We start from the raw sequence: 16,133 nt of genomic DNA on the forward strand, positions 1-16,133 counted from the left end.
GGTGGGGCAGAAAATAATGAGGCATGGGACACAGTGCAGAAAACACGTGTGCTATCGTCAAGGAGCCTGGGTTCAAGTTTGGACCTTACCACCTTTGCCCCCACACACACAGACATGAGAGCTTTGGACCTGTCACTGCAGCTTCCTGGACTCCAATGACCTCGTCCATAAAATGCGTGTTTACTAATTCAGTGTTTTCAGGAGATCAAAAAGGATCAAGTGGAACAAGGGCTCTGTGTACAGCAGAGCTAGGAGGCTGGGACAGGGACTCGGCCAAGGCCCAGGCAGGCGGTTCCTTTACCCCTCACCCCTCCTGACCCCAGCCCCGTCCAGCCAGCAGCAAGTCAGCTGTTTTCCTGCAGGTCAGCAGACCTTCCCACCGACCAGCAGAGTAGCCCTCCAGGGGAAAGGATGGATCTCCAGTGAATTTAAAACCCCAATGCAGGGCTTTCCCAGTGGCCAGTGGTTAAGGCTCTGCCTTCCAAAGCAGGAGGTGGAAGTTCAATCCCTGGTCTGGGAACTAAGGTTTCACATACCGAAGGGTGTGGCCAAAGAATTTTTTATTAAAATAATAACTTAAAAAACACCAGTGAACAACTCCCCTCCTCCAGAAGTTAGAGAACAGCACCTCCTCTATGAGAGATCAGAGGCCACTGTGGGTCCGTGGAGGAGGACGAGGGTGTGTGTGGAGCAGGTCCTACCCACCTGTCCAGGGTCCCCACCACCCAGGCTGAGAAATCTGCGCACCTGGGCTTCATCCAACATCTTCCAATCCTTCTAGAAAGCAGAGGCTTGATGTCTGGAGGGATGGGGGTGGGAGTGGGGTTGCGAATGGCACTCAGGGCCTCCTGGGAGCCAAGGGCACGTGGCCATGCACATCCACTGCGGCGGGAGAGGCCTTATCAGGGTGTTGCTGTCCTCCGAGAGCCTGCCCCATAATGCCTGACATCCACCCAGGAGACTTCCACAGCCCTTCACAGAGAGCAGTCATCCTCCCCACTCCCTGCCCCAGTGGGTATAACATCATGTTCCAGGGAGGGAAAGTAACCAGCTCAAGGGAGTGACGTGTTTGTTATATCTCTTAACCTCTCTAAACGTGTTTCTTCATTTGCAAAATGAGGATAAGAAAACATGTGAAGCCAAGACGTGGATTCAGGGGACTTTCCTGGTGGTCCAATGGCTAAGACTCCGTGATCCCAATGCGGGGGGCTGGAGTTTGATGAACTGAAGAAAACTTGCATCCCGCAAAAAAAAGTTCGAAGATCCCACGTGCCTCAACTAAGACCCAGTGCAGACAGATAAATAATAATTAATTTTTTAAAAAAAGACTTGAATTCAGATCTCTTGAAACCCATACCCCACATTCTCTCCCTAAGTATACCTTAGGGCTGTGGTTCTCAAACTGTGGTGTGTTCAAGAATGGTCTGGGGAATTTTAAAAAGTGTAGGTTCTTGGGTCTGGAGCAGAGGTGACAGATCGGCATTTTTAACAGGGACCCCAGGTGAGTGAAAAGACGCTAGGAGATCAAACCACTCAATTCTAAAGGAAATAAACTCTGAATATTCATTTGAAGACCTGATGCTGAAGCTGAAGCTCCAATACTTTGGCCACCTGACTCAAAGAGCTGAGCCATTGGAAAAGACCCTGATGCTGGGAAAGATTGAGGGTAGGAGAACAAGGGGACAACAGAGGATGAGATGGTTGGATGGCATCACCAACTCAATGGGCGTGAGTTAAAACAAACTCCAGGAGATGGTGAAGGACAGGGAAGCCTGGCGTGCTGCAGTCCATGGGGTCGCAGAGTCAGGTATGACTTAGCGACTAAACAACAACAAGTAAGTGAGTGGGAGAAAAGCACCGCCAGCAAACACCACAGACCGAGACACACACACACAACCACACACACGTTTGTGGGCACACAGGCAGCACAGGACAGAAGCAGAAGTGGAGGCATGGGTCCTAAAGGTAGATGCTGCCTTTGGGATGTAGCCCAGCTCCTTATGGGTTGTGTGACCTTGGGTGGATCTCTTAACCTCTCTAAACGTGTTTCTTCATTTGCAAAATGAGGATAAGAAAAGAATCCACCTCATGGGGCTGTCTTATATGGAAATAGTACGTGTGAAGTGCTCAGTACTGTGTCCAGCATATAACAAACACTCAATAAATGGTGTTATGATCATTGCCGCATTCAGTTCGGTGTGTTGCACGCCTCCGGGAAGGAACAGAATGCAGGCACCAGGGGACTACAGTGAATAATTGAGCCAATAAGAGATGCCTGAAGGGCTATACTAGAACCAGTGGGTAGAAGTAACAGAGACACAGACTTCTACTCCAAACAGGAAGAATTTTTGAACAGACTGGAGTTGCCCAGTCATGAAACCAGCTGCCTGGTGGGCTGCCACTTGAGGAGCCCAGCAAAAAAGACTAGCTGCTCACCAGGTGGAGATGCAGCTTGGAGAAAGCAGAATGGGGATGGAGCGGGTGGATGATCTTGAAGGTGACTTTGGCCAGATTCTGCACGTCAACCCCTCTCTCCATGTGCTGGTTAATTAGTGCATTTGCACTTCCCTGACATTTACAGCCGTTACCATCAAGCATTCAAGAAAGATGGGAGGAGATCGTGGTAGACAGAAGGCCTTATATCTTCCAAATAATTCATGACAAGGATGGGGATGGATAGGGCTGTCTTAAATCTGACACCTACAAACCCACTGAAATCATATGCATTGGAGGGGGGGGTATATGCATCTGTGTACTTTTCTCAAAAGGACTAGCTAAGAGTGGCTGAGAAAGCAGTCCACACTGACTTTTGAGAGACAAGGAAACTGAGTCACGAAGGATCTGGGTCACTCTGGCAACAAGAAGGCCCAAGTTCCAGGACGCAGACTGGCAATCCAAAGCTGTTGTCCTTTAAGTCAGATACCTTCCATGCCTAACTTCACAAAAGCCTCACCACACCCTCCCAGGAGTGGAAACTTTGAGCTCAGAGAGGTTAGGAAGCCGGTCTGAAGATGCACAGTGGATGAATGGCCAGGCTGGGGTCTGAACCCAGGTTCTTTGGGCTCCAAAGCTTGTGTCTGGTATGTTTTTTTTAACACTCAAGTGGACCATCTCAGGTCAAGAAAATAGAAAGGCATTTGGCTTTGACACTGAGAAGCAATAATGATGATCATTAAAAAGGATGACCCTTATAGGTGACAAGCGACCTACCTAGTCATCCTCAGTCAAAATTAAATTCAAATCAAAATTAATTTCTCCCTTACATAAAAGAGGAGGGCAGGAGAGGAGAAGCACAGTATCCATATGACTCAAGCGAGACAGCTTGACACCTGGAGAGAACAGACCGTTCAGAAACCAGAAAAGCCCACAGTGATTCCCACCAGGCTGGGGACTGGATCCTAGATGGCTTTGGTCCCTGTTCCCACTCTGCTTGCTCAAGATATTTTCTGGAGGGTGGTGTTCCAAGGCAGCCCAGGAAACAGAAGAGAAATCTCACTTCAATAACTCCGCCCCCCTCCCCTGAAAACTGAGGAGTGGCTACTGGTTGAACAAAACAACACCCCACACTTGGGTGCCCCGGGGTGCCTGGCTCTGGGCAGAGAGGAGTGGCTGTCCAGTCATCAGCCTCCAGAGGGGAACTGAAGAAGGGCCGAGGTTTGGAGCGACCACTTGGAAGCGTTGGGGTTGGGAGGCTGCAGAAACCCCCATCAACCCCCACCAGCTGGGGTGCTTTCCTTGCAACACCCCCTGTTAACACTGCGCGGTACTCTCCCAAGGACCCAGCGGTCTAGGCAGGCGCACTGAAAGTTTATAAAGACCTTTGCACCACGCAAAGGTCCTCGCGGCATAGGGGGCTGTAGCGTAGAAGAGGGGTAGGAAAAGCAAAGCCGCAGCCCACTCCTCAGTCAGGCACCACAACACCTCCCATCAGGGTCCCTGGATCCCTTCCAAGCCCCGATCCCTCTAGGACACCGGAAACCCCCCTCATACCGACTTGGGGGTGCCTAGCTCTTACCTCTACTCGCCGGCCTGGGCGCTGGGCTCTGCCATCCCAAAGGCACTGGAGCCGGAGCAGCGCAGAGTGGAGTCGCGAGATGGCGAGGTCGCGGGGTCTCGGAGCCCAGGAAAGTTTACGTAGCGTCGGCCAGGCCGAGAGGAGCGGAGCCGGCCAGGCAGGCGGCGGGCCCCGCGGTAGCGCGCTCCGGCCGGCCCCGCGCCTCCGCCTGCACCGCGGTGCTCTGACTCCTGGGCTCCCCCGGCCACTCGGCCGGCCCAGCCCCGCCAATCGCAGGCTCCGCCACCCGCAGCTCCGCCCGCCCGGCCGGGACCCAGCGGAGGCGGGGAGGGGCGGGGAGGGGGCGCACCTGTTTGGCCAATCGACCCCGCTACTACCACCCGCCCCGGCCGGACTGGGCAGGGCCGATCCCCTCCGCTCTCCGCACACAAGTCCCCAGTCCCCACTTTGGCCTGGGATCGAGGCCGGGCCACACGCCCCCTGCCATCCCACACCACCTCGCACCCGCGATCTGGGTCTGGCCACACCCCCTACTCCCCTCCCCCGGCTCAGGCTAGCCTGCGGAGGCCCTCTGTGTGGCCAGTGTTCCCGGGAATTAATCCCAGCTTTAGCCCGAGAACCATGCGGATATCAGACTGAGGAGTGGGCTGCGACCCACCCCTCTTTTACTCTTCACCTTCCTCTCCCGCAAGGATCTTCGCGCCTCGGTTGACCCCTTAAACTGCTGTGCGCCTCCCTTCGATCTCCACCCGCAGTGGCCGTGGACTGATGCTAGGTTCAGAGGTCCAGGAGAGGCGGGGTGGGGTCGGGGTAGGGAGGGGGTTGTGTCAATGGGAAGGGACGTCCAACCCTCCCACCAACAAATTCTCAACCCCAGCAGAGTTGGGGCGAACATCTCCAGAATGTGCTTGCGATTAGTTTCAGCAGGTTCCCCAACTTCCTTCGGGGTCACAGTCAAATTTAAAGCGGGATGGTTTTATTGTCCCATTCTCCAGATAGGAAGACTGAGGCCAAAGGGAGGGAAGAACTTTTCGTACGTGGTGACGAGACTGCGACTTTTTTCAAATCAAAGGTGAGTTTGCAGAGAGCGCCTGATTCTTATCCCCAAGCCCGCTCCGGTTCCGACGCCTATTTTCGCCGTCCCACATCCCCGCCCCCCGCGCCGGCCCCTCGTCCCCCTCCGCGGATCCGGGTAGGGAAAGAGAAAGAGGCGCCAACAAGTGCCTGGGAAGAGCGAGGGGCGCGCCGGCAGCCGGCCGGGTCTTACCTCGGCAGTAAAGCGTGTCCTCGCAGAGGGCGCCGGCGGGAGGCCCCAGCTGCGGCAGGGAGGCCCAGGCGAGCGAGTGGGAGGCCGCGCCGCCGGCTCCCATCCCGGACGGCTTCGGCAGCTCCTCGGCCCGCGGGCCTGCCACCCTCCGCGGCACCTGTAGGGACAGCGCTGTGCCCCGGGGCCTCGGCCTCGGCTCCTGGGGTGGGACCTGAGCCAGGCCCCGGGGTGGAAACTCCTGGTGCGGGGCTCCCCGGGCTCCTGGGACTGTCGCGGCCGGGCTGCCGGCGAGCGCAGGTCGCGCTGGGCAGGGCGCTATTTTTAGCAAGAGCTGCTCTCCCAGTTGGACAGACAGAACCAGTTAATTCGACAGCTCAGGAAAGGCCTGCACCGGGAGCTCCCCGGAACGGCAGCCGCTGCTCGGCTGAAAGCTGATCCTTCGCATTCCTGCCTCGGGAGGCGGGAGGGCGGGAGGAAGCCTCTAATTCCTGGGAGAAGCCAGCGTCCTCTTCGAAGGCGGCTCCCGGGTCCCAAGGGCACGCCCAGGGAAAGGGCTGTCTACTAGATCGACTCCGAAACCCCGCCGATCTTCTTCCCTGCAGTCTCCAGGCCTCAGACTTCCCAGAAAATGCCCACCCTAGGTCACACTCTCCCTACTGGTCTCCAGTGCTGGGAAGAGCCTCCCGGAAGTGGGATTTCTCGGGGGCGCGCGCACACACACACACACACACACACACACACACACACACACATCACTCAGGATCGACTTGCTGAGAAAGGAAAGAAAAGTGAAAATCCTGCCCCAGATGAGCTGAGCTGGAGGATCAGGTAGAGGTCTTCAGAGCCTGGGCAAAACAGGATGGATGGATAGACAGGGCGGCTCTGCAGTCCTACAAGAACACCTTCTGGCTGTGTGACCTTGGCAGATCTTCACCTCTATACCTCGGTTTCCTCTTCTGCATAAGGGGAGCCCAAGAGATTGAGTGTGAGAAGGCCTTTGCAAACAAAAGCATGATGTGGATGTTTATGTAATGAATGATGAGAGAGATATAAAGATAAATAAGACACGGATCTGCTCAGGGGAAGCCACTAGCTGTTTGAATTCAAGGAGGTGCTAAGGGTCTAAAAAGATACAACTAGATTGTATGATATTAGCCCAGGGATAGATAAATAGGCCAATGGGCTAGAATAGAGGCTGCAAACATAGATACATGTATGGAACTTCATCTGTGGCAGAGTGGTACTGCAAGCCACTAGGGAAAGGGTAGACTTTTGTATAAATGTTTTTTATGGAGCGATTGGACATCCATGTTGCAAGAAAATTAGATGGAATCCCTACCTCACATCATGCATAAAGCAAGATCAATTTCAGGTGGATTAAAAACTTAAATGCAAAAACATTTTAGGAGGGAAAGATTTCTTAAAGGTTCAAAAAGATATCAAGAAAAAGATACATTTAATTAGAGCATAACTTCTGTTTATCAAAAGAAGACATGTGAAACGTGATAACTAGAGATCTACAAGTCAATTTTCAAAAGAGACAAGAGAAAACTGAATCAAAAACATAAACAGGCAATTCTAAGAAGGGGACACACGAATGTCAAATATCAAAAGAGATTCAGCCTCAATCAAGGAAATGCAAAAGAGAACCACAGGAAGTGCCATTTCACACTGGTGAGACTGGCAAAAAGCGAAGGGGCAGAAAGTGTTGATAAAGACGTTGTACAGCACAGACAACTCTGATACACTGCCGGTAGAGGGGAATGGGTACCACCTCTCTGGAGGACAATGGGACCGTATCTAGAAATGATGCTCAAACCCCAGTGACCCAGAGGCTTGGCTTCTGGGATAAATCTGGAGAACTTCTTGCTCACTGCCACCGCATTATCCTAGTAAGAAATCGAAGACAGCCTCATCAGTGGAAAAAATGCTTAAACAAATTGTAGACAGGGCAGTGAAAGTCTACACTGCAGAGAAAATGACTAGAAATTCCTTTATGAATCGTCATAAGTGGGGGAATAGGAAGCAAGTTGCAGAAGATCAAGTTGTGTAATTCACTCATGTAGAGTTCTAAAACATTAAAGACAAAATGATACTCTCTTGCTAGGAATGCATACATGTGCTAAAAGTATAAGGAAATTCAGATGAATGACACAGAAACCATTCAGTTCTGTTCAGTTCAGTCACTCAGTCGTGTCCGACTCTTTGTGAACCCATGAACCGCAGCATGCCAATCCTCCCTGTCCATCATCAACTCCTGGAGTTTACCCAAACTCATGTCCATCAAGTCAGTGATGCCATCCAACCATCTCATCCTCTGTCGTCCCCTTCTCCTCCTGCCCTCAATCTTTCCCAGCATCAGGGTCTTTTCAAATGAGTCAGCTCTTCGCATCAGGTGGCCAAAGTATTGGAGTTTCAGCTTTAGCATCAGTCCTTCCAATGAACACCTAGGACTGATCTCCTTTAGGATGGACTGGTTGGATCTCCTTGCAGTCTAAGGGACTCTCAAGAGTCTTCTCCAATACCGCAGTTCGAAAGCATCAATTCTTTGGCGCTCAGCTTTCTTTATAGTCCAACTCTCACATCCATACATGACCACTGGAAAAACCATAGCCTTGACTAGACAGACCTTTGTTGACAAAGTAATGTCTCTGCTTTTTAATATGCTGTCTAGGTTGGTCATAACTTTCCTTCCAAGGAGTAAGTGTCTGTTAATTTCATGGCTGCAATCACCATCTGCAATGATTTTGGAGCCCAGAAAAATAAAGTCAGCCACTGTTTCCCCATCTATTTGCCATGAAGTGATGGGACCGGATGCCATGATCTTACCATTCAGGAAGTGTTTACCTCTTGGGGACGAGGGAGATGTGAAGGATGACAGGAAAAGCCATCACCTCGATTGGTAAGATTTTATTTCTTGATCTGAGTGAAGAGGAATATGTGTTTCTTCGACTTTTCAGAACATTTTCAAAGATACAGAGCAAGCATGATGATATAAAATACAAAATCCACTCCGGCTCTGGACTTCAGTTTCCTTATTTAAGTGACATGGTCATCATGTCTGTGAAGTGCTCAGCACAAGGCTAACTCATGGTGACGTGCTCAGTAAAGCTTAAGAACATGAATAGCCTGCCCCCCGGTCTCCAGCGGGGCCCTTCACACCCTAGTTCCAGCCAGCTGAGACTCCTTCACTCAAGTATCACCATGCAATCAGGTCTCCCAAACCCCCAGCCTCTGACATGCCTTCATAAACTGTTCACTGTTCATGGAACGCCCAGTCCTCCCCATCTCTGCTGGGACAAGGTCTGTTTCTCCTATTACAATCCAGTTCTGGGCATTTCAGGGCTCCCAGGCAGAGGGTTCCCAGGCCACGCACGTACCCACCCACGCACCCCACTATCCTTGTTAATCACATTGTGGATTGTTGCTCCTGTGTATGGATCTATCTCCTTCAGCTGAGTGTGAACTCCTCAGGGTTATTATTCCTGTCTAGCAACCACTGCAGCCCTCCCACCCAGGCTCAGAAACATCTGTTGAATGTTATCAGGGGCAAGTGGATCCATATACTCAGAAATAAAAGAGGTCGTGCTAAACTATCAGAAGGAAAGCAATCCCGATTGACTGTTTGGTCTCCATGGAGTGTCCTTGGAGGTTTTGTGACTTTTGGGGTCAGAGAGAGAGGTTTCACATCCAGGCTGAGCCATTTGCCAGCTGTGTGAGCAAAGGTAGGATATTACATCACTCTGAGCTCAGTTTCTGCACAACCAGGATAGGACTAGGGCTTATTGCAAGGGGTTCTTGCAAAGATTCAGTGAGATGTTGTTGTTCACTTGCTCAGCCGTGTCCAGCTCTTTGTAACCCCAAGGACTGCAGCACACAAGGCTCCGCTTTCCTCTCCTATCTCACCGAGTTTGCTCAAATTCCTGTCTATTGAGTTGGTGATGCTATTTGACCATCTCATCCTTTGCTGCTCCCCCTTCTCCTCCTGCCCTCAATCTTTCCCAGCATCCAGAGTCTTTTCCAATAAGTCGGCTCTTTGCATCAGGTGGCTGAAGTATTGGAGCTTCAGCTTCAGCATCAGTGCTTCCAGTGAATATTCAGGGTTGATTTCATTTAAAACTGACCGAGGTAATAGAGGCCACATGCATGGCCCCAATTTTGGAACAGGTAGTGATTATGGGAATATTGACCAAGAAGGAGATGTTTGGAGGGGAGAGTGGAAGGGACCGTTTGGTTCCTAGGAAAGTGGGAAGAAATACCTGGGTGATGTTTTCCAGTTCTGAACAAAAACATCCACCTAGAGGCTGACCCAGAAGATGGAAGAGTCAGATGTACGCTCTGAGTCAGTGCTTCGCGTGATCCTTCCTCCTATCCTTTGTCCTACCTCTGGGTATGGGTCTGTGCAGCATTTCAGAACCACACCCCCCTCCCTGGCCCCCCACATCCACTCCGACCCCCTCCAATCTGTTTTCACACGTAGCCCAGGGATCCCAATCTGGACCTGTCTTTTCCTTGCCAGCTTCCATCTGTAGGGGCGACGGAGCCTGTAGCACCTTCCCCAGGGACGCGTCTAAGGCGATTTACCAAATGTGTCTTTACTCTGTATGCAAAACCCACATATGTCCACTTGTCGGGCACTTCCATCAAGGCAAAGTACAGGCTGGCAGATTGCTTATAGTCCAGACTCCAGAAGACGAGTTGGCCAGTGTTACATGTCGTACAAGCAAACAAATACATGAAGTCAACAGGACTATGTGGTCACCGGAAAAGAGCAATGCTGTGCATTTCATGGGTTCAGATGAGATTTTCTGAACTAATGAGCTGATCCCTTTTGATGCAGATCACACTAGACAATATCATGTTATCCTGATGACATGGACATTAGCTGTTGTTGGCGCTTAGTCCCATGAAAATGGCCACATGAGGCAGGAATCCCATCTGGCTCAAGGTCTGCCATCCTGGTGCTTCTCAGGGAGGTCACTGATGACCTCCTTGATGGTGACTCTGAAGGACACGATCTTGATCTCACCTGATCTCTTGGCCAGACTTCACCCTCTGGCCCCTTCCATCTCCCCGTCCTCTCCAGCCTTGCTCCTGGCTCTTTGGTCCTGTCTTCCTCTCCTTGGCTGCCTCACGTTACTAGGCTACAAAAGCTGCCGTTGGAGACTGTCTGCTTCCCTCTTATCCTTCCAGACTTTCACGGGCGATTTCAGCTGCATCCAGGCCCCTGGCTTCAACTGCTGTCCTTGGGCTGGTGATTCCCAAATGGTTATTTCCAGGCTAGTCCAGATACTGGCTGTCATCTCTTGCCTGAGCTTTGGAAAGAACTGAACTGGTTTCTTCCTCCACCTGGGCCCTCTCCCCATTGTCCCCTCCCTACAGGTCCGTCCTCTGAGGTTTTCAAAGCTCAGATCCAATCCTAACCACCACCATCCCGCCTCTGCCTGGAAGCTTTCAGTGATTTTGTGATGCCTTCGTGTGGCCTCCCAGGCCCTGGGTGGTCTGGCCCTGCTCATTCCTCTGTCTCCCTCTTTGCTGTCTCCCCTCTCCCTCTCTGCCTTTAGCCCCCCAGTTGGCTTCCGAGTCCCCAAATATGTGATGTTCCTTCCCACTATGCAGCCTTTATACACCCAAGGCTCCCCGCTGTGGACCACTTTCCTCTGTCTCCTCCCATCCTGGCCTCAGTTATTTCTTCCCAAGGCAGCCTTGGTACCCCAGCCTCAGGCAAGCCTTTTCAGGTTCTGCACACTATACTTCCGTGGCACAGGTCACTGTCCTTCATGGTGTTTATTGCATTTGGTGACTGTACCTCCATTATGTGACCACTGGATGAGTGTATCGCCCTCCCAGGGCCGATGTCCCTGAGCACAGGGATCACACCTAGGCTTATTCATTATTGTATCCCTCCGTACCTCAGCTGGTAAAGAACTGCCTGCAGTGCAAGAGACCCCACTTACATTCCTGGGTTGGGAAGATCCACTGGAGAAGGAATAGGCTACCCACTCCAGTATTCTGGGCTGGAGAATTCCATGGACTGTATAGTCCATGGGGTCACAGAGTCGGACACGACTGAGCAACCTTCACTCACTCCCCACCTCTAGCAAAGGCCCTGGCACATAGTAGGTGCTCCATGAGTGTTTGTTGAATGAATGAGTGAACCCAAGTCTGCTTGTGCACCTCCAGCACTGGACTCTGTTTATCCTTGTTGGGCACTGTTCATTGTCAGAAGTTTCTACACCTCTGCACACTGATATGCACACAAGTGGGAGTACAGCCACCTCTGAGGATGCTCAGAGAGGTTAAGCAACTGGCAGAACATCACACAGCATGGAAATACAACGCCTGTCCTTGAACTTGTGTCTGTCTGGCTCCAAATCTCCATAGGCTTCCCTGATGGCTCAGTGGTAAAGAATCCACTTGCAATGCAGGAGACGTAAGAGATGCTTCGACCCCTGGGTTGGGGAGATCTCCTGGAGGAGGAAATGGCAATCTGCTCTATTATTCTTGCCTGACAAATCCCACGGACAGAGGAGCCTGGTGGGCTACACCTCCAAAGGGTCGCAAGGCACACTGAGCAGACAGAGCCCAGGAGGCCACACCACCACTTTATAGCCGAGCAAACTGACCGATGACAATTGCCTCCTGGGGTGAGGGGACCTCACTCAGTGATGGAAGTGAGACTCAAAACTGAGGTATCACTAGAATGCACACCCAGGTCCACAGGCATCCCCAGGGCAAGGATGACATGAATGGAGAGGGACAGAAGGGAGCAGAGCAAAGCTCTGATCCAGTGTGTGCAGGGCCCTGAGGGTCACGGAAGATTAATAGTAAAACGTGCAAACCTCGCCTCAAGCTCAGAGGTGTTTGCAAATCAAATACGCAGAGAGAATGCAGCTGCAGTCAGACACTGAATTACACTGAACAGGAGGAGCTCTGGGTCCCAGGACAAACCTATCTGGGGAGTGGGGTGGGTGCAGCCCTGCCTGAGTCTAATCAGCTTTGATTCTTGATTCTGCCTCTGATTCTGTCAGTTTCCTCACAGTCACCCCTGCGGATCTCAGACTCCCTGGGCGCCAGAGTCCATGTGACTTGGTCTCCCTCTGTGCCTGGCTCTGGGCTTGGTGCTGAGGGCACAGATCAACAGAATAGTGGGCTGCTGTCATGTGCAGAGGAAGAGACAGGCAGCAACACTGCCTGGGCCTGGGGAGCACCCCTAGGTGCTGAGCCCATGTGCTCATGACTGAGGCAGGTGAGTGATTGTCAGGACCCTGGTGCCAGTCTCATGGGCCAGAGGGGAGGCCAGGGGAAAGTCTTCCAAGGAGATGACTTCTGAGAGTGTCTTGACGGAGCAGAGAAAGAAGCTAACCAGGTGGAAAGGAGACAGCTTCTGCCAAAGCATGGCCATCTGAGCCGGCCTGGCCCAGCGAGCCAGGGGTTCTGATCAAGCAGCTTGGAGGGGGGCAGGAAAGGGGGCAGAGCTGGGTCGGGGGAGCCCCGAGCACCACACCCAGAAGCAGTGACTTCAGGCAGCTCCTGGGAGGTCTTAAGTAGGAGTTGTTTAGTCGCTCAATTGTGTCCGACTCTTTGTGACCTCATGGACTGAAGCACGCTGGGCTTCCCTGTCCTTCACCATCTCCCAGAGTTTGCTCAAACTCATGTCCATTAAGTAGGGGAGGGACAGCCAATGCTTGAATTTTACAAACATCCCTCCATCTGGAGAAGAAAGGTAATTTAAAGGGCGCAGCCTGGAGGCTGCGAAGAGCATAGTCAGAGGAGGATTGACTGGGAGTGAGGAACGGGGTAGATAGCTCTTCAGAGGGAAGACAAGAGATAGGGTGACTGCAAAGAGGAACAGTTTGGGTTGGGTGGGGGTGGACGCTATGATTTGCAACACACCCCCCTTTGAGAAGAGAGGCCTCACTCCCCCAGGTGTAATGAGGCTGCTGCAAGGGGGCCCTCTTTGGGGGTGGCCTCTGCTGAAATGAGCCACCACCTGGAGATGATGCCCCTTCCCAGGTGCCCTTCCTTCCTGTCTGGTGGCCAGTCACCCCAGGTACATAAACTCCCAGCCCCCTGACACTACTCAGGACAGTTCTGGAAGGCCAGCCCTGCTCCAGGGCCTTCCCAGCCCTCCATGGGGGGTGCTGAGATCTGCTCTCAGACTGTGTAGTCACTCAACTTCTCCCTCTCCTGCCCTGCTTAGGCCCTTCCACCAGCAGGCCCTGCTGGACCTGCTACATCCTAATATGTCTCAGAGCCTGCTGCCTGGGGAACCCACCCTGTGCCTAGGAGAACTTGCTGTGTGTCCCGGCTGGTGGGAATGACCCGGAAGAGAATGTGACTTTGAAGCCACCAGTGAGAAAGGTGAGCCGTACTCTAGGGAACAAGGAGGGTCTTGGGAGCAGAGGCCAACTCCTCCTGAGACAGAAGTGGATATTGGAAGCAATTTGGGGTCGGGAGAGTGTCAGGATCTAGACAGAGTCTTGGCCTTTTTTTTTTTTTTCCTTATGCAGTCAGAAGTAAGGCTGGCTGCTGAGAGGAAAGACAGATATTAGAACAATGACATAAGAAAGTAACGATAATAGTGTCTGATAAATGTTGCCACAGCAGTCATTGGGAACGCAGGGCCTCAAAGGGTGCATAGGAGTTCGCCAGGCTGCGTGTCCAGTGGGGAAAGTCCTGCTAGGAAGAGGAAGCATCTGGTGCCCAGAACCCAGCTGGGGATAGGATTGCCAGATGAACTACAAAACAGTCAATTAAATGTGACTTTCAAATAAACAATGAATAATTTTTTAGTCTGTGTCCTATGCTGTATTTGTGATGTACTAAAACATTATCTGTTATTTACCTCATCCCCTTCTGACCCCCTCTCTACCAGCGGCTCACGGAGGGGTCCCCCAAGCTGTGGCCCAGGTACTTCTCAGAGTCCACATTATCCCACCCTTGCTCAAACACCTGCTGTGGCTCCCCATTGTCCAACCATCAGCTGGTCATTTGGGACCCTCTTTTGTCTGATCTTCAGTGATTCTCCCAACCCCATCTCCCAGCCTTGAACACACCCGCCCCCCTCTTTAATCTCCCACCTCTGGGGGTTTTGATCAACTGTTTCTCTGCCTACAATTCCCTCCCCTGTGTAGCATGTCCACTCTTCCAGAAAGTCCTCAGACCCCTCTGGGTGGAAGGGAGTGGTCATCTCCTCTGGTTAATAGCAGTAGCGCCTCTGGTACGTCATTGCTTGTCTCTGAGCTTCTGTTCCTTTGTGTCTAAAATAGGGACAATACTGCCCCTCGTAAGTGGCTAATAGGACAAGAGATTGTGTCCAGAAAATGCCAGACACTCCATTCCTAGGTCATGCCAGGGCACCAATGCACATGTGTGAGTCGAATTGACACAGAAGTCCTGAGTTTTCATCGTTTAAATTGCTTCTTGGAATTATTATGCTCACCAGTGGAACTTAGATAAATTCAATTTCTCATATGAAGATGACCTGAAAAGAGGTGGACAATGAAGCCACTACCTTCCTGAGGGTTTTCCAATTGACAAGGAGCCAAACCAGCTCCCCAGAAAGGATCAGTTTTGGAACCAAGTGTGACTCCCAACCTCTCCAGCTTGGAGCATGTAATATCCGTCACACATGCTTCTGTCTCCAGCCCTCCCAATCCCAGACCGCAAAAGGTGATTTCTTATAGCCATTAGCATAATTACCCAACTGCGACGCTATGGAGAAGCGATTAGATGAGCCTGTGATTTTTGCACACATATTTGTCTCAAGTAAGTCACCTGAAGTTCATCTGCCATCAGGATTCATAGCTGCATTCTCTAATCGCAGGGAATTATTTTGCTAATAACAGAGGTACCTTGATCTAATTTAGTTTTAATGCCAGGAGGTGCCCTCCTAGAATAATCAGCTCCAGGGCAATTCCAATTTCCAGCTTTGTTACACGTTCTGGAGAGAAGATTCGATTCAAGGAGGCTGAAGTTACTTCTTTATCACCCAAAGTCATCTAGGGGCGAAATGGAATCTACCGCTGCCTGCTTGCAGAAAAATGCAGGGAGAGGCCCAGAGAGAGGGGGCCAGAGAGAGGGAGGAGTAGGGGGGCTCCCAGATAAGAGGAACCATTGGAAGACACCACCGGTGGGTGAGGGCTGGGCTGGATTAGGACCACAAGGCATTCCCTGGGAGAACCCGGATTTTCCTCGCATCCATTCATTATCTTCTTCATTCTGGTATTCCATTTCTGGGATCTCTCCTCTGCAAGATCTCTGCTGTTACTTGAGCACAAATATTGATAACAAACCCTTAGGCAGCCCTATTCTTGGTGCTTTACACGTATTAACTCATTATATCCCGTGAGGCAGGCAGGTGCTACTCTGATTCCTATTTATGGATGGGAAAGCTAAGACACAGAGGCTACAAAATTTGCCCCAAGTCACCCAGCTAGTAAAGGGCATAGGTGGGATGCAGACCTTGGATGGTGAACTTCCTCAAGTTCACAGATAAGGAAGAATTTGAGCCCCCCCAGTAATTGTTCAACCTCGACTCTATGCACTCATTTACCCCTCACAGAACAGGGGGGCAGGGGAGTGTTGTGAGTTGCACTTTGTTGAGGAAGAAACTGAGTCCCAAGAGAGGGTTGATTTGGCCAAGGTCAACACAGTGAGTAAGTGGAGGCACTGGGGCTTGAACCTTGAGATTCCACTTCTTTACCCAGTGCCACTCTGGCTAAAACTAGAACTCTGTGCCATGTCTTTGAACAGCTCCAGACGCAGGCTGGTATCATGAGGAATAAGTTTGCAGTAACGGGCCACCCAGCTCTGCTTCCCGCTGTGGGGAAGTTCCTCTTCCCCGTC

The 16,133-nt window shown here is 51.6% G+C and overlaps 1 protein-coding gene across 7 annotated transcripts in view; it reads right to left on the reverse strand.

Annotated features, from left to right (window-relative positions):
* Positions 1 to 16,133, reverse strand: part of DAB2IP (DAB2 interacting protein) — a 210,505-nt gene that overhangs the window by 178,931 nt on the left and 15,441 nt on the right. For 3 of the 7 annotated variants that reach the window (XM_069582535.1, XM_069582534.1, XM_069582533.1), the window contains exon 1: positions 4,016 to 4,247. The exons of 1 other annotated variant lie outside the window; for it this stretch is intronic. Coding sequence is in view for 1 of the 6 variants with exons in the window: in XM_069582528.1 (XP_069438629.1) it covers positions 5,283 to 5,385 (103 nt within the window). In the remaining 5 variants the exon portion in view is untranslated. Of the gene's footprint in view, positions 1 to 4,015; positions 4,248 to 5,282; positions 5,967 to 16,133 lie in introns of those variants that run through there. 3 more of the 7 variants (XM_069582528.1, XM_069582542.1, XM_069582541.1) reach the window with 3 other exon arrangements.

This window comes from Ovis canadensis, chromosome 3, assembly GCF_042477335.2.
Source record: "Ovis canadensis isolate MfBH-ARS-UI-01 breed Bighorn chromosome 3, ARS-UI_OviCan_v2, whole genome shotgun sequence".
NCBI lineage: Eukaryota > Metazoa > Chordata > Mammalia > Artiodactyla > Bovidae > Ovis > Ovis canadensis.